The sequence below is a fragment of the Oryctolagus cuniculus genome, chromosome 6, assembly GCF_964237555.1.
Source record: "Oryctolagus cuniculus chromosome 6, mOryCun1.1, whole genome shotgun sequence".
Classification (NCBI taxonomy): domain Eukaryota; kingdom Metazoa; phylum Chordata; class Mammalia; order Lagomorpha; family Leporidae; genus Oryctolagus; species Oryctolagus cuniculus.
The window spans coordinates 165178632-165204210 of NC_091437.1; the positions used below are offsets into that span (position 1 = coordinate 165178632).

Genomic DNA, 25579 nt, shown 5'->3' on the forward strand with positions numbered 1-25579 from the left:
CTTCACCAGCTGCACCTCCGCACCAGCCCAAGATGGTCTCCCCTTGTTTCCTGAAGGACTCTCCCACTTTCCTTTCCAGTAAAACCGCAGGAGACACGGGAAACCCCCAAAAAGTCTACGAGAAAACTCAGAGAGCCGGCAGAAGGGAAGCCTGGGCCGAGGGATGCAGAAATGTAAAATGTCGTAAGTGAGGGAGGAGAAGGATTATGGGCCCCTGGATCCCTGACGAGGCTCTGGGGATCGCTTGAAAGAACAAAGGGAGAAGCAGAGATACTGAGGGTGCAGCCGGTTCTCGAGTGTGGGGCAAGGACCCCCAGAAACCACAGCCGCGGGGCCCCCAGCTGTGGAATCACCTCTGAGGCCCCTCCTAGGCCCGGCTGCGGTGCCCGGGACTGACTCAGACCCCCGGCACTCAGTCTCTCCAAAGTGACAGTGCACGCACACACTGCCAGGCCTGCTGCCGAAATCTCGGTCTCTCCACCACCACCGTGGGGGGCACAAAACCAGGGATCCCGAAGCATGGAGTGAGATACGTGCATTCCCATAAGTCATAAAGAGATTTATGCCTAAGTGAGAGTTATCACAAAATTCAATTTTAATGGTTGGATAATTAAGCCAAAGAAGCATAATAATTATCATATCTTAATTTTCCACTACGTTTGCTGCTGGCAACACCATTTTTCTTGAGTTCATGGCATCTCTCGGAAAAGCCTTCCGCTGTTGCCAGTCATCTTGGATGAGGAGCGCCCAGTTCTGTGGCCTCGGGTGCCCAGCAGCCGCCTTCTAGCTCCAGGTGACCGCAGCTCCTGGCTTCCTGGGACCAAAGGGTGCAAGGCCCACCCCCTGCAGAGGTCCAGTGAGAATCAAAGGGTCTGAGCCTGTGAAAGTGGTGCTTACGGAGACCACCCTGGGATAACAATCACAGCTGCACTGCTGGTGGCACTGAGACGGACGGGGTGGGCCGAGGAAATGCGGGTCAGTTCTGGCGAGCACCACGAGTCGCCCCGCAAGAGCACGGGGCGAATGGCCCCAATCGCAGAGCTGATGCAGAGCGGGTCACGGGCCCTGTGGGCGCAGACGTGAGTCACTCATTCCCACAGGGACTTTCTCACCGGCCTGTTTAACTGTCACTTTTCAAATTGAAAGATTAAGAAAGTCCCTGTAGGAAATAAGGTGATGAGAGCATTTTCTAACTTCAAAAGACCTACACACTCACTCTCTGAACAACGCTTTCTTTGAGCCACAGCGTGCCTGCACACACATACACCTGCACACACACAGCCCACACGTGCTCCCATACCTGCACGTCACAGACCTGCACATGCACAGACCTGCACACACGCACACCCCACACGTGCTCCCATACCTGCACACACCCCACACATGCTCCCATACCTGCACACACCCCACACGTGCTCCCATACCTGCACATGCACAGACCTGCATGCACGCACACACACACACATAACTGCACATGCACCTTTCCACGCTGTGCTATGTCTCCTGCCTGTGCTGCCCTCTCAAGCCCTGGCTAACTCCTACTCATGTGCCATGCTCTCCTATGGACTGAATGTGTGTGCCCATTTCCCACCCCACCCCCGATTCCTACACTGGAACCACCAGCCCCAAGCGGTGGGGAGACCTTTGGAAAATCAATGCATCCCGAGGGTTGAGCCCTCTCCAATGGGATTAGTGCCATCCTCATAGAAGAAGCCCAAGAAAGACCCCCGCCCCTTCCACCATGGAGGACAAAGCAAGAAGGTACCATCTCCGAGCCAGAGGGCAGGCCTTGACCATGCACCAAACCAGCCGGCACCTTCACCTGGGACTTCTAACCTCCACAACAGAGAAGTCAACTTCTGTTACTCCCAGCCCAGGTGGACTAGCACAGGTCGTTGGTGCTGAATGGAAGTGCCTGTGACAGACCCCTGAAGCTGCGGAAGCAGCTCTGCACGGCACATGGGCAGAGGCTGGGGGAGGGGTTTCCGAGGGAAAGCCGGCACTGCCCTGAGCAGCTAAGGGCAGCCTGGTGAGGACCAGAGGCAGGAACTCTGCAGGGAGGGGCTGGGTCTTCTAGGAGAGCGCATCACGTTCTCCCAAACAGATCATTAACGGAAACCCAGATGAGATAGCAGAGAAGAGTGTGGTGTCAGACAGCAGAAGGAAGGACATCCTCGTCAAGTGCCAAAGACCTTGGCTGACTGGAACCTTCTGGAAGGTAGACCTTGTGAGCTATGTGACTCGGTATTTGGCAGAGGAAATATCAAACCAAATGTGGAAGGTGCAGCCTGGTTTCTCTTGACTGCTGGTGGCAAACTCAGAGAGGAGACACGTGGTGTCGAGGCGGAACTGTCTGTCAGGAAATGGAACTCAAACCCTGGAGCATTCTGACTTTCCACATCGAAACCGGCGGTCAGCTCTCCTCTGGGCGCCTGCTTGGTCCAGCAGGTGTCCTCTCCTTCGTTTACCTTTACTTCACAATTCAAAAAAAAGAAAGGGAGACAGGGAGGGAGGGGAACAAGGCAAAAAGGAAAGAAAAGAAATGGAAGAGCCAGCACAGGTGAGAACATGGAGGGTGTGGCCAAGTGACCGCCTGATGAGGTTAGTAAGCCACGAAACAGAGGCCAGGACCTGTTCTCCAAGGCAACTCGGAAGCACCAGGACGGCACGTCCCATCACAGGTGCGAGAGTTCCACTGAGACCACAGACAGCCTCCTTCACAGCCATGCCGGAGGAGCCACCAGTGCAGGCTTCTCAGCCAGGGGACCACAGACAGAGGGCTGCCTCAGGGTGGGGCCACCCAAATCCGTGCCTGGCAAAAGTGTAGGGTCATCATCCCAGTGTGTCCAGAAGGTGGGACTCCCACCCCAGCATGCCTGGAAGGCAGAGCGAGCCAAAGAAGAGAATCGTGGAGCCTCAAGGTTGATGTTCACTTGCCCTGCTGGGTTTTGGACTTGCCTGGGACTGGTGACTCAGTTCCTGTTGTCCCTTTCGGATTGGGAACATCCTACACCTGTCCCACGTGGTATTTAGCAAGCACAGACTCCCGCGTGGACTTGACCTTGAGTCTCGCTCTCAGTGACTTGGGTGTTTGGGTGAGGCCATAAGCTGATGCTAGAATGAGCCGTGACTTTGGGGTGTGCCAGGGTGGCGTGAACGTACTTTGCATATGGGAAGAGGGCCAATGGAAGAGTACTGTGCTCTTGAACATGGTCCCCACAAATTCACCTGTTGGAGTCCAAACCCCAGGGGTGACAGTCACAGGAGGCGGTGATGTGCGGGGGTGATCAGGTCAATATAGCAGAGTTCTCCAGAACGGGATCAGTTTTCAGAACAAAGAGGCAGAGGCCCCTCCCTCTGCCAAGTGAAGATCTGCAGGAAGAAGCAGCCGCCCAGGCCCACCCCAGACACGCACCCTGCTGCAGCCTGGATCGTGGACACTCAACCTGCGGAACCGGGAGCCATCGCTGTCTGTTGCTGATAAGCTGAAGTGGACTCAGCCACTCTCCCTGCTGACACCACTTCCTCCAGGAAGTCTCCCGAGCCGCCCTCCCAGAACCTCCAGCCTGGGCGGGCGCCTCCCACGCGTCTTCACTTCTCACTCCACACAACCATGGTCTGTTGGGTGCTCTACTTCCACACAGCAGCCAGAAGGCTCACTCAGGGCCCTTCCAGCACGGCTGGGTGCCTGGCAGACACCGGGGAAGCTCCTGCTGAACCAGCCACGGGACACTGTGAGTCGTCTGTCTGCTCTGCCCACCTTCACTGCTAGCCGTCTGTCTGCTCTGGCAACCTTCTCTTCTGCAGGCTGAAGTGAGGCTTCCCCACGCCGAACGCCGCGCATGGAGCCTGCTCAGAGCCGAGGGAGGAGGACGTGCCCCTCCTGCCAGAGCATCCCGCTCTGCGCCAGGCCCGCTTAGTGGGAGCGTGGCCTCCCCACAGCGCCGACCCGGCAGGAGCACAGCCTTTGGCAGCTGACAGATGGGTTCCCGCTAAGTGACTTTGATCAATTTATTCAGTTTGCTTTTCTGGAAAATGAGTACAAAACCTTCCACAGGAGGATTCTGTGAGGCCTGAATGAGATTTCACACGGGAGACGCCCCCAGCTTCCCAACACACTCCCATCCCTGCCGACACCCCTGCCCCAGGCCGCAGGCGACTCTGCCCTCCCTCCAGGGCCGGGTGCTGGGAGAAGTGAGCCCAGCTTTCTCTCCCAGAGGGAGTGGTACGCCACCAGCTGGGACCAGGGGCCTTCCCAGGGCGCCGAAGGCCTGAGAGGGCAGCTTCACCCACGTTCATTGTTAGATGGTCTCTGAGAAAAGGCTGCGCACGCTCCAGAAGAAAGCACTACGCACCTGCTGCTTCCTTCAGGCAGCGAGAGCATCGCCCGCCAGTGCCGCTGGTAGAGAGGTGACACGGGATCCCAGGACCACTACCAGCCCACAGCAGGGGTGACCACCAGTACAGGGAACCTTTCTTTGGCACCTGAGGAGCAGCAGGGGTGCCCACCATGGGGCCAATGGAGAACCAGGATTCTGCGAAGTAACAGAGCACAGAGGGGCCAAGCCAGGGTGTTTGAGGACCGTGTCGAAGGCAGGGCCTGTGAGACGCTTCCCAGGTGAAAGGTACAACTACCTCCACCTCCTCCACCTGAGCTGCTCCAGGAGCCCCAAACAACTGTGCGTCCCACTAAACTGGGAGAAGGAAGGAAGGGGCTCCCTCATGCTGGGCCTCCAGCCTCACAACGGGGACTCGGGTGGCATCTCCCCGGGTTAGCAGCAAAGTGCCAAAGACGACTCCCGGAGAAATGCCCCCTCTGCTTGGCCCTGCTTGGCCCACACGCACTGCCCCAGTCATCACAGCCAGGGGCCCTTGTCGGGCAAAAAAGCCAGGGCCCCAGGCCGGCTTCCCTGTGTGTCACACCACGCCGCCGCTCCCCTGCCAGGAGGGGTCTTTATTTATTCATCTTGTCACTCCTGGAGCCTGACGCAGGGCTCGCCACACAGCAGGCTCTCCAAGTATCAATATTTATTGAATGAATATTTCATGAAAGAATAAAAGAATATGTGAGTTAGGAGATTTCAGAAATGAGAATTTAAGCAAAAAGCTTAATAATGAAGGAGCCCGGAGCACAAAACAAAATTGCAATTATTTGAGACTGGGGCTGTTAATATCACCCAGCCTCCCATGGCCAGAGCGAGGCAGGCTTCTGACACAGAGCAAGCCTGGCCAGCTGCAATTTCTCAGGAGTGTTTTATATTTGGTGCCATCAGAAAGCCAGACAGTGTCCTCTGGGACTCCAGGCTACATCAAAGCGTCCCCACAGGAAGAGCAAGACCGGGGTGGGGCAACACAGATCCCCACGCAACTGTGGGAGCAGCACAGGCTGCCACCCAGACACCAATCGGGCATGTCACAGCCCTCGGGGGCCCAACGTGCCCCACAGCACACACACGGGAGGGTCCTGGAGCCCCCACAGGCCTGCACGCTGCACACAGGGAGGAGGGCCGGCCTGGGGAGGCCGTGTTTCCTGGCTCCTCTCAAAGGAAGACCAGAGTCACTGGACCTGGCGCGCCTGACCCCCAGGCCAGCCAGGCCGTGCTGGAGGGTGGCGGGGCCTGCCTTCCAGCTGTGGACGGTACTGACAACAATCACGTTAAATATGAACGCCCTGGAAACTGCCCCACAGCAGTGCATTGGCATGGAAATGAAACAAGTGGCCTATTTACACAATGAAATATTAATAACAGCCAAAATGAGGGGATCAGATTTATGATTAGCTCCAAAGTGTAGAGCTGATTTTAAGCTTTAAAAGCACGTATATATGGGGCCACTTATGTCAGTAAAGAGACACAACTCTCAAAGAGGCGTTTGGTGGTGGATGTGCGCATGAGTGTGCACAGTGACTGGAGTCAAGTCCGAGCGTGCCAGCACCATCACCCCCGACAAAATCTATCCCCAGGGGGAGGGGAAAGAAGACAGCAGCGGCTGGGGAAGAGGCAGACATCGGCGACGCGTGCTTCTCTCGTCATTCCCAGTGTTTTCTCACGAAAATCGGCAGTCACTCTGAGAGAAACGAGCCCCTGGTCCCGCCCAGCACGGACCAGGGAGACGCTCCGGGTGGTGCAGCCCCACCCCTGCTGCAGCTCCTCGCTTGTCACCTGCTCGCCCCTCTGCCTGGCCATTAATCCGGCTGTGTTTTTGTGCATTCCAAACACTGCTGCTATCATGCAGAGCCTGCGCGTGCCTGTCATTAACCGGAGCTCAACTTCTGTTTACAGCTTTTTCTCTTGATGTAAAATTGACAGACAGTGAAATGCACACATCACATGTGAACATATCCTGAGTTTCAACAAATGTGTAGCCTTGTGTGACCCAAACTCCCGTGGAGTTAAAACCACAGGACTGTGACCTAGAAAATTGCCATAAGCCCTTTCCCAATCAAACCCCTTCCTGGCCCTCTCCGGAGGCCTCGACTGTCTGGTTAGGCTTTGCTAGGACTTTTACATTAATGGAATCACACAGCATGGCCCTCAGCACGACAGCCGTGACCTGTGTGCGGGTTGCCTGCAGGCTGTGTGGGTCATCTGCTCCCTGTTCTTGCCCCGGGCTGATCCATGGGTAGGAGATACAACCAGCGCTTATCCATTCTCCCATGATGGACACCTGGGAGCCCTGTGCTGTCTGGCCAGGAATGTTCTAGCTCAGGTCTTTTGTGGCTGTATAATTTAATGCTTCTTGAATAAACGTAGGGTTGGAGCAGCAGGGTGAAGGGGAAGTGTGTTTAGTTTTACAAGAAAGTGCAAGCCCGTTTTTCACAGCCACTGCACCAGTTCATGTCCCCACCAACGGGGCCCGAGGGTCCCAGTGGCTTCCCACCCTGCTGCCACTGGTGGCTGTGCTTTTTAATTTTTAGTCTGATGCCCATGTCAGGGCATCACACTCAGGTTTGGACTGGCATTTCTTTGTTGATGGAGAACGGCAAGTTAGTGATTTCTTAAACTATTTCATTTTCTTAAAAGAGAGGAGAGAGACAGAGAAGCAAAGAGAAACAGACCTGGAGCAAAGAGCTAAGTGTTTATTCTAGGACGTGGTGTGCTGGTTTCTAAATTATTTTCTACATGTTTGCAGTATGTGGTGGCTAAAAGTAAAACATACTAGTCCATCCATAATCCCACTCATGAGCACATACACCTAAGGCCGCCCGGTGTGCACAGAGGCTGAGGGGCAAGGGGCTCTGGGTCCTCCCTGCCCCGGGACACGCCCAGGGCTCCCGCCTGGCCACTGGCCGGCCCACCTCCCCTCACGCGCAGGGACCTCTGCTGGGTCAGGGAAGCTCCAGAGCCTGACCCAGGCCTGGATTCGCTGGTCCCTCTCACTGCCCTGCACACAGGGCCTGCAGCAGTATCCCTCTCCCACGGGTCTCAGCCAGGCCCACCTCTCTGCGGCATTAAAGGAGCTTGAGCCTGAAACACAGCTGCCGAGTCAACAGCAAATGCTGCCAGAAACCACTTCCTTCAGCACTTAGGCCTCAGCGCCTCAGGCCCGGGGCCCGGCACATGCCACCACCTCCCATGCCGGGCTCTGACCCAAAGCCACCCTGGACTCTGTCGCTGAACCTGCGGAACCACCACCACAGCTTCAAATCAGCGCCAGCACTGGCTGAGCTCGGTGGTCCCAGAGGCCAGGTTCTCCCCGCCGCCCCTCCCCCAAGCAGATGAAGGACTTCCAACAGGAAGCCCGGCCAGGGGGGGCCAGGGGACTACAGGACACTCACCGCTGGCACTCGCCGGCACGCAGGACGAGCTCCTCATTGCTCCGGGCACTAACTGTCAGCTCCTGCTCCGTGGAGTTGAAGACATCCAAGAGCAGGTGGCACTGTCGGGTGCTGTGGTGAAAGACAGATGAGAATTCAGACCATTCAGACCCTCAGACGGCCATGGGCCCCTGCCATGCCTTACCCCTCCCCAGGGACTACCCACTCCCTGAGGCTGAGCCCAGGCGGCCCTGTCAAAACCCCAGAGGCCCTGGACACAGAGAGGTACTGAGGCTCGGTCTGAACCAGCTGTGGACGATAAAGTGGCTTTGGGCATCAGTCTTCCCTGGTCCTGGGGATGAGTGTTTACAACGCAGCTGTACTCTCCAAAGATGTGACCTTGGCTGGGAACTCGAGGCCTCCAAGCCTCTGCCTGTGAGTGGGACCAGGACACCTGGCTCTCATATAGCATAAGTGGAAACACCTGTATACAGTGGCGCTCGATAAATGCTGAGTCAGAATCCCTTCAGCTACCAGGTACCACAAGAGGTGTTAGGGACGGGAACCCCAAGAACTTGTGCACACGTCGTCCCCGAGCGCCTGACCCTGGGCTCCCCTGGCTCCCCTCCAACTGCAGCAGACACCACAGGCTACTCCCCACCATCTGCTACCTCCACACCTCTTCCCGCACTGCACAGCTGCAACAGAAGAGACGTCCATTCCCAGCACTCCCGGCAGCACCAGGCATCCCAAGTGCACAGCGCCTTGAGAGGAAGCCATCACCCTTCAGCCTCTCCCACTCCCCGTCCTCCTGCTCCCGGAACAAGAAAGACCCCTAGAAGCTTGAAGACGACAAGGACCAATGCCACTGGTGGGGGGGGGGGGCAGAGGAGAGGTCAGAGGATGACATTCTGCCTGCAGTAGCTGCCACAGCCCCCACCACCTCCCATGCGACATCAAAAGCCCCGCAGCATGCATTCTGTTTGTGTCAGTCACCACGGGCTGGCTTTCCTTCGGTTCCACGAGCCCTTGCCTAACACCACCATCACGGAATCCTAAATCGGAAGCGTCACAGCTAGCACTGGGCAGACTGGCCCTGAGCGCTCACAGATCTCAGTGGGCCAGCCACAGCCATGGTGGGGATGGACAGAGGAGATGGCCACAGAGCAGAAGCCATGGTCCCTCCTGGGGAGCAGGGCAGAGGGACTCCGTGCTCTGGGCTGTTACTAGCTCAGTGTGGCTGCCAGAAGGCATGTGGGTGGCCAAGTGCAAATGCCAAAGTGGCAGACAAGAGGACTGACACCCCAACACCGGCCCTGTGCCTGGGCCACCGCCCGATTTGCTCTTTCACACTGACAGCCCTAACAGGTGGTCCTCCTGACCCCTTCACCCTGGGGCAGAGGAGGCTCTGGAGGGGCTGAGAGCGCTGGGTGATGGCTGAGATCAAGACTCGGACTCAGTCCTTCACGTTCCACGAGACATCATGGTCCGTACTGCAGAGCCACAGCTGCCATCTGTGCCGTTCAGGGATGCACAGGGGTTCACACAGGCCCGTGCACACACGTGTAGACCCGAGCACCCATGCACACACACCTGTGCTCACACAGACACAGCATCAGTGTGTGTCGGAATGTGTGCGTTCCCTGTGTCCACGGGGGCCCGCCCACGCTGGCAGATCCCAGGGGTCCTGGGTGGAGGGCCTGCCCCAGGGGCTCCGCACACGGGCAGTTTTCACCAGCTGGGCAGCTGCCTGCCACGCCCCCTCAGCCAGCTCGAGGGGGACAAGCGTCCGGGAAGGAAGATCTGGCCCACCTCCGTCGTGACTGCACGGATTCTTTCCTCAGGAAATCTCTCGTCAGGAGGCAGAACTCGCAAGACAGTGATCAGAGGAGGAAAGCCGAAGAGACCCGGAATAGAAGACTCAACTTCACGTTGCTCTCACTCACAGCCTGGACTGGCGGGAGGGCTGCACGGAGGGACCAGCATCGCCGCGCAACACGTCCTGCGAGCTCCTTCCCTTCTCTGCCTCGCCGTCTGAGAGCGGCGATCTCCATCCAGAGCCCCCATTCCTCCGATGGTTGACGCTATGACGTATTGGTGGGCCTTGCTTACCGTTACTCATAAACCAATTCCCTCTCCAGACAGCAGCAGCATTTTTTGCCCACCATAACCTCATTTACTCTGTGTATTTTTCCACTGCACTTTGGATAATTTTCTTTAAGGCTTATGGTCTACCTGGGTATCATGTTTATCTTTTTCTAAAAAAAAAAAAAAAAAAAAAAAAAGATTTTATTTATTTGAAAGGCAGATAGAGAGAGAGATATCTTCCATCTGCTGGTTCACTCCCCAAATGGCCACAACGGCCGGGGCTGGGTCAGGCCAAAGTCAGGAAACTGGAACTCTGTGTGGGTCTCCCTAGCGGGAGCGGGAGTCCAAGGACTCAGGCTACCTTCCACTGCCTTCCCAGGTGCATCAGCAGAGAGCTGGATCAGAGGTGGAGCAGCCAGGACTTGAACCAGCACCCCTGTAGAATGCCAGCGTTGCCTTAACCTGCTGTGCCATGATGCTGGCCCCACAGTTAACTTTTTTTTTTTCTTTTTGACAGGCAGAGTGGACAGTGAGAGAGAGAGAGAGAGAAAGGTCTTCCTTTGCCGTTGGTTCACCCTCCAATGGCTGCCGCGGCCGGCGTGCTGCGGCCGGCGCACCGCGCTGATCCGATGGCAGGAGCCAGGTACTTATCCTGGTCTCCCATGGGGTGCAGGGCCCAAGTACTTGGGGCATCCTCCACTGCACTCCCGGGCGACAGCAGAGGGCTGGCCTGGAAGAGGGGCAACCGGGACAGAATCCGGCGCCCCGACTGGGACTAGAACCCGGTGTGCCGGTGCTGCAAGGTGGAGGATTAGCCTAGTGAGCCGCGGCGCCAGCCCACAGTTAACTTTTTTTTTTTTTTTTTTTGACAGGCAGAGTGGACAGTGAGAGAGAGAGACAAAGGTCTCCCTTTGCCGTTGGTTCACCCTCCAATGGCCGCCGCGGCCAGCGCACTACAGCCGGCGCACTGTGCTGATCCGATGGCAGGAGCCAGGTGCTTCTCCTGGTCTCCCATGGGGTGCAGGGCCCAAGCACTTGGGCCATCCTCCACTGCACTCCCGGGCCACAGCAGAGATCTGGCCTGGAAGAGGGGCAACAGGGACAGAATCCGGCGCCCCGACCGGGACTAGAACCCAGTGTGCCAGCGCCGTAAGGTGGAGGATTAGCCTAGTGAGCCGCGGCACCGACTCCCACAGTTAACTTTTAATTGTTTTGGTTGTGTTTTCTAGATGTGTCTTTCTGAAGGGGAAGGCCAAGAAAGCTTCCTGGAAGAAGTGAGCTCAGAGCAAGTCTTTAAAAGGCTGAACCCTACGCCTGGTGTCAGGGAGAGAACACAACATGGGACCAGCAGTGTGAGGAGCACGAGGACCCTGGGGTCCAGGGTGAAGCTGGGAGAGGGGCTCAGGCTGCTGGGCAGAAAGGCAGAGAGCGGCCTGTGCACAGGGACCTGGGTGTAGGGACTCTGCTCAGGAACGAGGGTTTTGTTAACTAATCTACCCAACAGCACTCCACAGAGTGCCTCCTGTTGTGAGCATGCAGGATGTGCAAGGGAGCAGGATAGACCGGACCTCTGCTGTTACAGAAATCACACCTCTGGGAGGCAGGAGGGCTGGGAAGGCCAGGGGAGTTAAAAAAATAAAAATAGGGGCCGGCACTGTGGTGCAGCAGGTTAAAGCCCCAGCCTGAAGCACTGGCATCCCATGTGGGCGCCAGTTCTAGTCTCGACTGCTGCACTTCCGATCCAGCTCTCTGCTGTGGCCTGGGAAAGCAGTGGAAGATGCCCAGGTCCTTGGGCCCCTGTACCCTCGTGGGAGACCTGGAAGAAGCTCCCGGCTCCCGGCTTCGGATCAGCTCGGCTCTGGTCATTGCAGCCATCTGGGGAGTGAACCAGCAGATGGAAGACTTCTCTCTCTCTCTCTCTCTGGCTCTACCTCTCTCTGTAATTCTATATTTCAAATAAGTAAAATAAATCTTTAAAAAAACTTAGGCTTTTTTTTGTAAGATGAGAAAGACCAGGTTCAAAAAGGTTGTTTAACAAAAGGTTAGGACATGCAAAACCCCACAGTATTCTTATATATCAACTAAAAAGTTACAAGATAAAAAAAATTTAAAAACATAAATTAATGACAGCAATGCAGTCCAAAATGCACATGGGACTAAATCTAAGAAAACAGAGACGAAAGCCATTTGTACAGAAAATTATAAAGGTTCACGTCAAACAAAGGCAGAGATGGCTTATAGTCAAAGATGGGAAGACTTCGTATTTTAAAGCGACCATTTTCCAAATTTACATAAATTCACTACAACTCAACAGTAAGTTGTGGTTTTGGTGAACTTGTGGTGCTGATTCCAAAATGTACATGTATGACAAAGGGCCGGCAACAGGCAGGACACTGAGGAAGCAGACCGTGGGAGGGATCTGGCCTTCCCGGTACGAGGCCAGGGACAGAGCTGTAAGTTAAGGAGTGACACAAAAACACGGGAATGAAAGGAAACAGGGCCCAGAAGCAGAATGGGGCTGTGCGGGGCTGGGGCTGGCGAGATGGGGATGTCGGGAGGGTCTGGTAAATACACCAGGAAAATGGTTCTGCAGAAAGACAGCAGATGACACCCCTACCTCACACCATGAACAAAAATAAGATTCCAGATAGATTAAGTATCTGACCACACGCAAAAACCTTTAGAAGAAAACAGAGGTAAAGGGCTCATGACCCTGGAAGAGAGAGAGAGAGAGAGAGAGAGAGAGAGAGAGAGAGAGAGAGAGTGTTTTAAAGAGAGAGTTCAGGCACACAGAAAACAAAGAGAAAAACTAAAATGTCAGACTACATTCAATTAAGAACTTCAGCACAGAGAACCTCCAGAAGCCAAACCAAAGGCAGACTACCTATGAAAAGGTGTTTGCAATACACAACCCTGACAAAGGGCTGAAATCCTGAGTTTATAGGGAACTCTTACAGATCAATGAGAGAAAATCAAGCAAAGGGTTAAGACTGACAATTAAGTAGGGAACATCAAAGGGCTGACAGATGGGAACAGAGCCCAACCCAACCAGCAGCCAGAGGAAGGGTGAGAAAACCCTAAGATATCATTCCCCACCAAACCTACTGGGAACATTTTAAAAGTGGTCCAGCTCCAAGTGTTGGCCAAGACACACATCAGTAAGAACCGGGAATTCTCCCCTCTGCGGGCAGGGAATGGGCACAACTCCTTCACAGAGAACATCGGGACTACCTGGCCAGTCTGTAAATTGAGAACTCTCTGACAGAAAAATTCCACTTCTACTTGATCCATTTCTTTTTTTTTTTTTATCTTTTATTTAATGAATATAAATTTCCAAAGTACGACTTATGGATTACAATGGCTTCCCCCCCATACCGTCCCTCCCACCCACAACCCTCCCCTTTCCCACTCCCTCTCCCCTTCCATTCACATCAAGATTCATTTTCGATTACTTGATCCATTTCTTGGATCAGCTCAGAGTCTGGCAGAAGGACACATCCAAAAATGCTCACTGCCATACTGCTTATTGTAAAAAGCAAAGTGCTACTTTTGACTAAGTGTGCATCAGCGGGAGGGCAGCCCTGGGACCTATGCAGACGGGAAGATGGAGTCACAAGAGCTACGTGCCTCCCCGCGGACACCTATCGCGTTAATAACCTTGGGTATATAAAATTTGCATCAAATTTATCAAATAATTTTTAAATTAATCTGCACCGCTTATACACATCAAATTTGCTTACTGCCTATTCATAGCAAGGAAGAGAAACACAAAGAGCTTTCATAGTATAGTTTTATTTTTTTAAATTAAAAAAAACAGAAGCAAATGCAATATCGCAAAACATTACAATCTGACAAAGTGGGGTGGTGGACAGACTCCTGTCCCCTTGATCTTCCTTTATGTGTCTTCTCTGTGAAATGTGCACGCAATGTCAAGTGCTAATTCACCTGGCATCAGGGGCTGCACCTGGCTCTCCCCAGAACCGGGTCTGCAAAGCTCTGGCGTGAGGGTTCCTCTGGGGCCTGAGGAAGAGATGGCGGGAGGGGCAGAGCCTGGCAGGAGGGCAGCAAGTCCTGGGACCTCTCCTTTCGCACTGCTCAGCCGGATGCCCTGTGACTACTACGGCTCAACCTGACAGGTCTGGGAAGCCCTGGGGAGCTCAGAAATGTGCACTGAGACACAGCGGAAGGCGGAGCTTCTCCACCAACTCTTGCCCTCACAGCTCAAGCCCTCGCCAGGGGGAGGGGTCCATTCCCTCCCACTTCCTGTCTGTGCTGTGCAGAGTGGATACTCACAGGCACCCAGTCCTGCAGCCCCACAGAAGGCCTTTAGAATATTCCAGAAAGCCAGAGAGGCCCCGCACGGCTGAGGTGAGGTACGGTGCTCTCGGATTACACCTGCACAAATCTGGTTGCCTTGGCAATGACTAGAGCAGAACTTGGTTGTGACGTACGGCAGGGCCCAAGACTTGGATGATACGAGATTTGAAAAACAAAAAAACTAAATGCTCCTGAAAACCTAACCAGGGCTTTACAAAATGAATTCAGTTTGACAGCAAGGAGGCCTCCCCAGGGAAAAGGCACCTGAGACTCGGATGACAAGAACGCAATCATGCAAAGGTGTGGAAGGGCCGTGTTCCAGGGAGAACAAGTGCTTCACGCAGAAATCCTGCGATCACAGGCTAGAACAAGCAAAGGGCGTGGCACGAAATTGATGAGAGGTTTCGGGAAACGCTGACTTGATGCACGGCGTGATGCGGCACCGTTCGAGTGTCTCAAGCAGATGAGTGACATGCATCGGCTTCTGTTTGAACCAATGGTGAGCTCCAATTTTGGAGGAGACGGAGCAAGCAGGGCCCGCCCCGTCTCTCCCCCAGAAGGCAGCCGAAGTCACAGAACGCATGGGGACTCAGAAAGCAGCCCGAGGCCAGGGAACCCAGGGGACAGGGCAGTCAGCGCTCCTGAGCAGGGAGCCAGTGCCACCTTCCCTGGAGCCGAGTGGCCTGGACTGAGAAGCAGCTATGGCGGCTGCCGGAAGGGGGGCACCGAGAAGCCCTCTTCCTGAGCTGATGCATGGGCAGAGGCGCCAAGAAATGTTCGGGAGGAGAGGTCCCTAGAGACTCCCCTTCCCTTCTCTCCCAGCCCAGTCTATAGGCAGCACAGCAGAGGGCCCCCAAAGGTCCCCAAGGCTGCTCAGGCACATCCACCTCCCTGACCTAGGAGCTGGGGTCCCCAAACCCCAGGGCCAGTTCCTATCGTCCCCCTCTGGGCCTCCGCCAGTTAGTCCAGTGCTGAGGAGACATCAGAGTCAGAGAGGAGGGCGATGAAGGGAGCCACCTGAGAAAGTCACACAGAAACCCCCAGTCTCTCTGTGGAGCTGAGCAGAGGGAACCAGAGCCCACACAGTCAGCTCCAGGTGTTGGCAATGAGTCCCGGGAAGGGTCCTGGGTGGTGTGCACATGCAGCTGGCCCAAAGGGCACCACGGTCGCTTTGAAACCCCAACTGCAGCACAGCCCATGGTGGACACTCCAGAAATGGGAGAGAGGGAGGGGACGGGAGGGAAAGACCAGACCCACCCAACTCTGGGCTACCTGCTAAACCTGATTCCAACAGTCTCTTAGGATTCCAAGAACCCATGATCTCACCACATCGTATTCAAAACGTCCAGAATACACTCTAAAGCGACTTAGGGTAAGAAGATCTGGGAACACATAACTCATAAGGAAAATGATTAATCAACTGGCAGAGACCTCAAACACATTGTGAGAGGCAAGGGTGAACATACCTCCAAGCCACAGGAAGACAGAGTCAGCAGAGCCACGGGGGACACGAGTATGGAGACAATGCTAAGAGAACCTTCAGAGAGCAGACAGTGGGCTGACAAACTCCATGGGGAGTGCGTCAGCTCAGTAACTGATGGGACAAGCAGACGGAAATCAGAGGATGTAAAACACACACACAGCAGACGGACACTGGGATAATACCCCCCCCACACACACACAAAGCCAGCAGAAGACCCCTGTGTCTCAAGGGCGCATGTAGCCCGACATGAGAATGAGATGGAAAACAAAGAGGAGATGGAACAAGAAGAAGAGGTGACAGACCGCCAGCTCACAGGCAGTGCAGGCTACTCCAAACCTGAGATAGTGACTCACTGCCAGAGAAGGTAGACAGCCCCCTCCCTCACAGGCTGGGGTTTTACAGACAGGAGTGGGTGGGCTGCAAGGCAGGGGTCTCGCAGGCTCAGCGGCTGTGGCAGGGTTATACTGTTTGTGAGCAAGAACACCGGGAAGGGTTAAGTCAGACAAGGAGCCTTCGAGAAAGGGCACAGGGGATTGGGATGTGTTCTCAGCTCCAACACACTGGCAAGGGAGGAACATAGATCTAAGGCGTTCGTCCTGGCTCCAGCACCCACCAAGAACCACATGCCGGCTATGGAGGGAGACAAACCCTCTCAACCTCGAAAAGAGAACACTCACCAAGTAAGTTTCTGGACCGTGAAGAAATTAAACTAGCAAACCTGGAGATAGATTCACAAGTCTCCAACGGAAAAGACAGAACAAAACTGGGGGAAAAAATCACATCCATGGGACAATAAAATCCCAACAGGCTGTGTCATAGGAGATCAGAAACAAAGAAAAAATGCAACGTTTAAAGAAATAATTGCCGAAAAACTCCTGAATTTTGGCAAAATACATGAAGAAATTCACAAATCGCAGCGAACCCCAAAGAGTGTAAATTTTAAAAAAAGCCTTATGTAGGCACATCATGAACAAGCTTGAGAACGCTGAAGAGAGTAAATCTCAAAGCAGCCAGGATGGCCCGGGGAGGCAGGGACGGACAAGTCCAAAAGCAGAGAGGGCCGAGATGTCATTTTCAAAGTGACACAAGAAGAGCTGTCGCCCACGAAGCATATACCTGGGGATAAGACCGTCGGGTGTGAAGGCAGAATGGGACCCTCTGAGAAAGTTAGTCACCACAACCTCCACAAACCAAGTGTCACTCGGTTCTCCAGGTGAGCGGGAAACGACATTACCAGAAAACATGCACTCAGGGGAAAGAAGGAAACGCTGCAACAACGGGGCAGTACCGGGCAGAGCAGAAATGCCGAGGAATTCAGCTGTCTGGGTCGCTAACTCTGTATATTCACCCTGTGTTACTGGGTCGGGCACTCTGTGTGTTACTGGGTCTCCCCCTCTGTGTGTGCACTGTGTTACTGAGTCTCTCTCTGTGTGTGCATCTGTGTTACTGGGTCTCTCCTCTGTGTGTGCATCTGTGTTACTGGGTCTCTCTCTGTGTGTACACTCTGTGTTACTGGGTCTCTCTCTGTGTGTGCATCTGTGTTACTGGGTCTCTCACTCTGTGTGTGCATCTGTGTTACTGGGTCGAGCACTCTGTGTGTGCACTGTGTTACTGGGTCTCTCTCTGCGTGTGCATCTGTGTTACTGGGTCTCCCCATCTGTGTGTGCACGCTGTGTTACTGGGTCTCTCTCTGTGTGTGCACTCTGTGTTTCTGGGTCTCTCCTCTGCATGTGCATCTGTGTTACTGGGTCTCTCCTCTGCATGTGCATCTGTGTTACTGGGTCGGGCACTCTGTGTGTTACTGGGTCTCCCCCTCTGTGTGTGCACTGTGTTACTGAGTCTCTCTCTGTGTGGGCATCTGTGTTACTGGGTCTCTCCTCTGCGTGTGCATCTGTGTTACTGGGTCTCTCTCTGCGTGTGCATCTGTGTTACTGGGTCTCCCCATCTGTGTGTGCACGCTGTGTTACTGGGTCTCTCTCTGTGTGTACACTCTGTGTTTCTGGGTCTCTCCTCTGCATGTGCATCTGTGTTACTGGGTCTCTCCTCTGCATGTGCATCTGTGTTACTGGGTCTCTCCTCTGCGTGTGCATCTGTGTTACTGGGTCTCTCCTCTGTGTGTGCACTCTGTGTTACTGGGTCTCCCCATCTGTGTGTGCATCTGTGTTACTGGGTCTCTCCTCTGCATGTGCATCTGTGTTACTGGGTCTCTCCTCTGTGTGTACATCTGTGTTACTGGGTCTCTCTCTGTGTGTACACTCTGTGTTACTGGGTCTCTCTCTGTGTGTGCATCTGTGTTACTGGGTCTCTCACTCTGTGTGTGCATCTGTGTTACTGGGTCTCCCCATCTGTGTGTGCACTGTGTTACTGGGTCTCTCTCTGCGTGTGCATCTGTGTTACTGGATCTCCCCATCTGTGTGTGCACGCTGTGTTACTGGGTCTCTCTCTGTGTGTGCATCTGTGTTACTGGGTCTCTCCTCTGTGTGTGCATCTGTGTTACTGGGTCTCTCTCTGTGTGTACACTCTGTGTTACTGGGTCTCTCTCCGTGTGTGCATCTGTGTTACTGGGTCTCTCACTCTGTGTGTGCATCTGTGTTACTGGGTCGAGCACTCTGTGTGTGCACTGTGTTACTGGGTCTCTCTCTGCGTGTGCATCTGTGTTACTGGGTCTCCCCATCTGTGTGTGCACGCTGTGTTACTGGGTCTCTCTCTGTGTGTGCACTCTGTGTTTCTGGGTCTCTCCTCTGCATGTGCATCTGTGTTACTGGGTCTCTCCTCTGCATGTGCATCTGTGTTACTGGGTCGGGCACTCTGTGTGTTACTGGGTCTCCCCCTCTGTGTGTGCACTGTGTTACTGAGTCTCTCTCTGTGTGTGCATCTGTGTTACTGGGTCTCTCCTCTGTGTGTGCATCTGTGTTACTGGGTCTCTCTCTGTGTGTACACTCTGTGTTACTGGGTCTCTCTCTGCGTGTGCATCTGTGTTACTGGGTCTCCCCATCTGTGTGTGCACGCTGTGTTACTGGGTCTCTCTCTGTGTGTGCACTCTGTGTTACTGGGTCTCCCCATCTGTGTGTGCATCTGTGTTACTGGGTCTCTCCTCTGCATGTGCATCTGTGTTACTGGGTCTCTCCTCTGTGTGTGCATCTGTGTTACTGGGTCTCTCACTCTGTGTGTGCACTCTGTGTTACTGGGTCTCCCCATCTGTGTGTGCACGCTGTGTTACTGGGTCTCTCTCTGTGTGTGCACTCTGTGTTTCTGGGTCTCTCCTCTGCATGTGCATCTGTGTTACTGGGTCTCTCCTCTGCGTGTGCATCTGTGTTACTGGGTCTCTCCTCTGCGTGTGCATCTGTGTTACTGGGTCTCTCCTCTGCATGTGCATCTGTGTTACTGGGTCTCTCCTCTGCGTGTGCATCTGTGTTACTGGGTCTCTCCTCTGTGTGTGCTCTGTGTTACTGGGTCTCCCCATCTGTGTGTGCATCTGTGTTACTGGGTCTCTCCTCTGCGTGTGCATCTGTGTTACTGGGTCTCTCCTCTGTGTGTGCACTCTGTGTTACTGGGTCTCCCCATCTGTGTGTGCATCTGTGTTACTGGGTCTCCCCATCTGCGTGTGCATCTGTGTTACTGGGTCTCTCCTCTGTGTGTGCACTCTGTGTTTCTGGGTCTCCCCATCTGTGTGTGCACGCTGTGTTACTGGGTCTCTCCTCTGCGTGTGCATCTGTGTTACTGGGTCTCTCCTCTGTGTGTGCATCTGTGTTACTGGGTCTCTCCTCTGTGTGTGCATCTGTGTTTCTGGGTCTCTCCTCTGTGTGTGCATCTGTGTTACTGGGTCTCCCCCTCTGTGTGTGCACTGTGTTACTGGGTTTCTCTCTGTGTGTGCACTCTGTGTTACTGGGTCTCCCCATCTGTGTGTGCACGCTGTGTTACTGGGTCTCTCTCTGTGTGTGCACTCTGTGTTTCTGGGTCTGTCCTCTGTGTGTGCATCTGTGTTTCTGGGTCTCTCCTCTGTGTGTGCATCTGTGTTACTGGGTCTCCCCATCTGTGTGTGCATCTGTGTTACTGGGTCGAGCACTCTGTGTGTGCACTCTGTGTTACTGGGTCTCACTCTGTGTGTGCATCTGTGTTACTGGGTCTCTCCTCTGCATGTGCATCTGTGTTACTGGGTCTCTCACTCTGCGTGTGCACTCTGTGTTACTGGGTCTCACTCTGTGTGTGCATCTGTGTTACTGGGTCTGTCCTCTGTGTGTGCATCTGTGTTACTGGGTCTCTCCTCTGCGTGTGCATCTGTGTTACTGGGTCTCTCACTCTGCGTGTGCACTCTGTGTTTCTGGGTCTCTCCTCTGTGTGTGCATCTGTGTTACTGGGTCTCCCCCTCTGTGTGTGCACTGTGTTACTGGGTCTCTCTCTGTGTGTGCACTCTGTGTTACTGGGTCTCCCCATCTGTGTGTGCACGCTGTGTTACTGGGTCTCTCTCTGTGTGTGCACTCTGTGTTTCTGGGTCTGTCCTCTGTGTGTGCATCTGTGTTACTGGGTCTCTCCTCTGTGTGTGCATCTGTGTTACTGGGTCTCCCCATCTGTGTGTGCATCTGTGTTACTGGGTTGAGCACTCTGTGTGTGCACTCTGTGTTACTGGGTCTCACTCTGTGTGTGCATCTGTGTTACTGGGTCTCTCCTCTGTGTGTGCATCTGTGTTACTGGGTCTCTCCTCTGCGTGTGCATCTGTGTTACTGGGTCTCTCCTCCGCGTGTGCACTCTGTGTTACTGGGTCTCACTCTGTGTGTGCATCTGTGTTTCTGGGTCTGTCCTCTGTGTGTGCATCTGTGTTTCTGGGTCTGTCCTCTGCGTGTTCACTCTGTGTACTGGGGCTGGCTGCTTTGTCTTCTTCTGGAGGAATGCTCTGGCTGTTGCATATGCCATTCTGTGCACACCGTGTACTTTAACTGTATTTCTCTGTGTGGTTTCTTCAGGAGCTGCTGTGAGGATTACAGGACGCCTTCTTGCCTTTCAGTCTACTGGGAAGCACTCCTTCCTTTCTCACTGGAACACAGATTCCCAAAGCACCACAGCCCCTTCGGTAAAGACTCCCTGCTTATGCTGTGGCTGCCAGCATGCGCTGGTAACGCACACGGTGCTGGAACTTCTGTCTAATCATCACATATGTACGAGGCATGATAGATATAAGATATAGATACCTACAACAGACATCACAGATCTAGTTATCATAGATACACTATTTAAAAATCCAACTATGCACTCCCTACAATAAACCCACTCTAAATATAGTGATACAGCTAAGTTTAAAGTAAAAAAATAGAAAATGGCATACCAAGCAAACACTAAGATATATAAACAAGAAACAAAGAAATAAAGTGAAAGACCCAAATCCAAGCTTATTAAGAATCACATTAAATGTAAATGGCCTAAATAATCTAATTTATAGGTGTTGTCAGGATGAATTATAAATTATTTTTAAAATCTATAAATATACCTACAATAAATCCACATTCAATATAGAGAGCAGCTTTCTTTTTAAAGATTTTATTTATTTATTTATTTATTTGAGAGGTAGAGTTACTGAGAGGGAGAGACAGAGAGAGAGAGAGAGAGAGAGAGGTCTTCCATCCTCTGGTTCATTCCCAAAATGGCTGCAACGGCTGTTAACTGGGCCAATCCGAAGCCAAGAGTTTCTTCTGGATCTCCCACATGGGTGCAGGGGCCCTAGGACTTGGGCCATCTTCCACTGCTTTTCCAGGCCATAGCAGAGAGCTGAATCAGAGGTGGAGCAGCCGGGACTAGAACCTGCGCCCATATGAGATGCCAGTGCCGCAGGTGGAGGATTAACCTACTGTGCCACAGTGCCAGCCCTGAGATAAGTTTTAAATAAAAGAATAGAAGCATAGTAGGCAAAGCCTATGTCTGAGACACGATATCCCATATGGATACTGGTCCAAATCCTGGCTGCTCCATTTCCCATCCAGCCCCCTGCTGATGGCATGGGAAAGCTGCAGGAGGTGGCCCAACTGCTCAGGCCCCTGCTGTCCACATACGTGACCTGGATGAAGCTCCTGGCTTTGCCCTGGCTCAGCCCTGGCCATTGCAACCATCTGAGTGACCCAGAAGGCGGAAGATATCTCTTTCTCTCTTTCTCTCTCTCCACCTCTCACTGTAACTCTGACTTTCAAATAAATAAATAAATCTTTAAAAGAAAAACAAGCTGTAAAACAGGTCCCCTAAAGACAGACCTGAGTGTAGACGCAGAACCAGCCAGGGTATGCATGGGCTGACACCAGAATCAGGGAGCACTGACTCTGGAGTCCTTGTCCACCGAGTGGGAGGGAATGCCTGCTTGTCCTTGCCCATGGCAGGCGGGAACCACCTCCTGACCTGCACGCATCCACAGTATGTACATAACTGGACATGACAGGGAGCGTATTCATCGTTTCGCGGGACACGAGCCAACACGTAAGGGGTGGGGTGACCCAAACTCATCAAGTTGCTACGCTCCCTTCCATCCAGCAGCATACGAACTGCCTGACGAGTGACAACAGTCTCGGACGGGATGGGAGCTCAAACACGACCCCAGCCCCTGAGCTCAGGAAGTGGGTCTCAGGGCTGCCACTCTTGGCGTCTCCCTGGGGGTCTCCTCAACAGCCTCGTGTGACCACTGACTCCCGCTGTGGTTAGGGGGCTGAGGGCCACTGTGGGTAACAGAGCCCCACCAGGATGGAACTGGCCAAGGGCTAGTCTCTGCAACCTGCAGAAGGAAGTGGCTGAGCCCCTTACTCCATTTGCCCCCAGACTCTCCTCCTGGGGATTCCGAGATGGAGAGAGCTGCTGGAGGCATCGGAGTTATGAAGCCTCCAGTCACAGTGGGAGTGGGCAGGTCACTGACATGGGAGGGAGAGCAGGGCACGGGCACACCCTCAGGAGGACCACCTACATTGTGGAGGCACTCACTGTGCCACAGCTGCTTCCCGGCCCACAGATACCTGTGACAGATACGTAGTGTTTCTCAGGGAAAAAAATGTGATCAGATCTTTAAAATATCTCAAAGCATCCTAATTTGGTACTTAAAAGGAATTCCTTTCAGTATTTACTTTCTAAGCATCCCAACCACAGACGGAATATTCTATACCCCAGGCAGGGAAGGCTGGGTGCAGTGTGCGTAACGGATTCCCTGTACAGCTTTTTTTGTAACTTCCTGTGAATCTATAATTATTCCAAAATAAGCTAAAAAAAAGTGACATGGGTTTGAATTGAAACCACAGAATCTAGAAAACACTTCTATTTTCAGTCATCTGAGAACAGGAGGAGAGGAGAGAATTTGTCTCCAGTGCTGCAAAATGATGGCCAGGACTTAGAAGCATGATAGGGTGAGAACATTTTTTTCCCTGTAGAAATGCACTTATGAAAAAAAAATGTTTTAGATTTTATGAAAAAATAGTCTTAGATCCTTAGTACTACAGGAGGGCATCAACAGAGACCCCATTTGCACGCTAACATCGCTGCCGCGGTGCCCACGTGCGGCTCTTCCTATGAGCACACCTGATACTGTCAGGGCGCCACAAGACAGACAGGCAACAGCGACTTATCACACACAAAGGCGGAAGCCCAGGAAGCAAGGACCAGGGGGAAAATGTCATATGGAAGACAAAATGATGTAAATTAGAAAAGTGTCTGACCTTTATTCATGCTTCATACTTATTGAATTATCAAATCATTTAACAACGCGTTTCCCCTACAATCTTCTCCCTCTCAGCACTTGGCACCTCCAGTTGCCCGGACTGCTCGGGACAAAAGCCATGGAGCCACCATGCCTCCTGGGAAACAGCCATTCTCATCCTACATATGGTTCTTTCAAAGCATATCCAGGACTGGACTGGTTACCAGCCCTCCTGCATTCCTCCCCCAACCCCAGGACTGTCATGTCAACCACAAGATGCCACCCTCCACCCCAGGACTGTCATGCAACCATGAGATGCCACCCCCCACCCCAGGACTGTCATGTCAACTACAAGATGCCACCCCCCACCCCAGGACTGTCATGCAACCATGAGATGCCACCCCCCACCCCAGGACTGTCGTGGCAACCATGAGATGCCACACCCCACCCCAGGACTGTCGTGGCAACCACAAGATGCCACCCCCCACCCCAGGACCGTCATGCAACCATGAGATGCCACCCCCCACCCCAGGACTGTTGTGGCAACCATGAGATGCCACCCCCCACCCCAGGACTGTCGTGGCAACCACAAGATGCCACCCCCCACCCCAGGACTGTCATGCAACCATGAGATGCTACCCTGCAGCCTTGTTCCTATAGTAGATTCTCCCCACAGCAGCTCTGCTTTACTTTGTAAGACTTGTCACCTGGTATGTTTATGTCTGTTGTCTCTAAGAGGGTACCTGAGTAGATTTATGGAACACAGAATTAAAATGTAAGTTCATCTTGGTCCAAAAACTTTTACATTCCATGCACAGTTTTTTTTTCACAATACATATTTACATAAAATTTTGAAGACCTCTCATATACTGGATTTCACATTTGTTTTGCACCAAAATATACTTATCATTCAATTCTGTTTTCTAAGGATATTTTCAAGTGTGCTCACGCTCTGTGGAGAGCACAGCCCCGGGGGTACTTATGCCCACTGCCTGGCTCTTCCACGGAAATGCAAGCCGTCCGAGAGCATGAACTCAGCCTTACTTCCTGCTGTGTGTTCAGCACCTAGGACAGCGCCTGGCGTCACACAGGCTGCAAAGGAGCTGCTGCCCCAGGAAGGAAGGGGAGAGGGAAGTGGATACACTCTGGCGTGGCTGCATGGAAACAGGCACATTCATGCACGCTGAATTGTGCATGAAACTGGACATTTTTGAAAGGCAATCACAACACACACAGATCCAGAAATCATCTGTAACTTTTCTAAGAATTATTTATACTACAAATAATGAATATTTAATTTTTAACAGTGATAACTAGATTTATGTAATACTTTAGAGTTTACACTTTTAGATTTTTATATTACAATCTCACACTATGGATAAAACATAAATGAAAGATGGATGAAAAATTTCAGTACAAAATTATAAACATAGCAGAAAATCAAGGGTAACATTTATGAAACTTTGAGGAGGGAAAGTTTTTCAAAACAATATATGAAACCAAGAAGCTGCTAAGAACAAAATGAAAATTTTACCACCTAAAAATGAAAAATATAGTAAAATGGCACCAAAATAATTTGTGTTAAACTGCAAATGTAAATTGTTTTTAAAATACAAATGACAAACTAGAATAAGTTTAGAACACACAACATACAAAAGTTCCTGAACATCAATAAAACTTTCATAAAAATTTTAAATAGGCTACAATTATGTATATGAAAGAACACACAAAAGAAATGTGAATGTTAAATAAACATAAAAAGATGGTTCACCTTACTCAAAATGCAAGAAATTAAATCACAAAGAACGGTGAGGTATTATTTCACATCCATCAAACTGCAAACAGTAAAGAGTAACAAAGATGTGGAAAGAGAAATATCCTCACGGGCTCAGGACTGTCAATTGTGCAGGGCATTCCATAGGATATATTAAAACCACAAATTCTGGGCATGTGTTATGAAATGACTACATGTGCACGAAGATTTATGTTCAAGAACGCCTGATGGATGGATGGATAAAGAAAATGCGGTAAAGGGCAGGAGTCTCCTGCAGGAATTATGATGCCCGTTGGCATACCCACATCCCACGTGCCTGCGTTCCAGTCTCGGCTCTGCTCCTGACTCCTGCTTCTTGCCAAGGCGTACCCGGGAGGTAGCAGGTGATGGCCCAGGTGGTCAAGTCTCTGCCACTCTCATCTGGGGGACTGGGTTTGAGTTCCTGGCCCCAGGCATTTGGGGAATGAACAAGACACTAGGATCTCTGTCTACTGGTCTCTCCAA

At 52.6% G+C, this 25579-nt stretch overlaps 1 protein-coding gene across 2 annotated transcripts in view; it reads right to left on the minus strand.

Moving 5' to 3' along the window:
• The window catches only part of TRAPPC9 (trafficking protein particle complex subunit 9), a 562730-nt gene that overhangs the window by 170012 nt on the left and 367139 nt on the right, over window positions 1-25579 (minus strand). For both annotated transcript variants that reach the window (XM_070075538.1, XM_070075537.1), the window contains one exon: window positions 7778-7888. In XM_070075538.1, the coding sequence (XP_069931639.1) occupies window positions 7778-7888 (111 nt within the window). The remainder of the gene's footprint in view (window positions 1-7777; window positions 7889-25579) is intronic.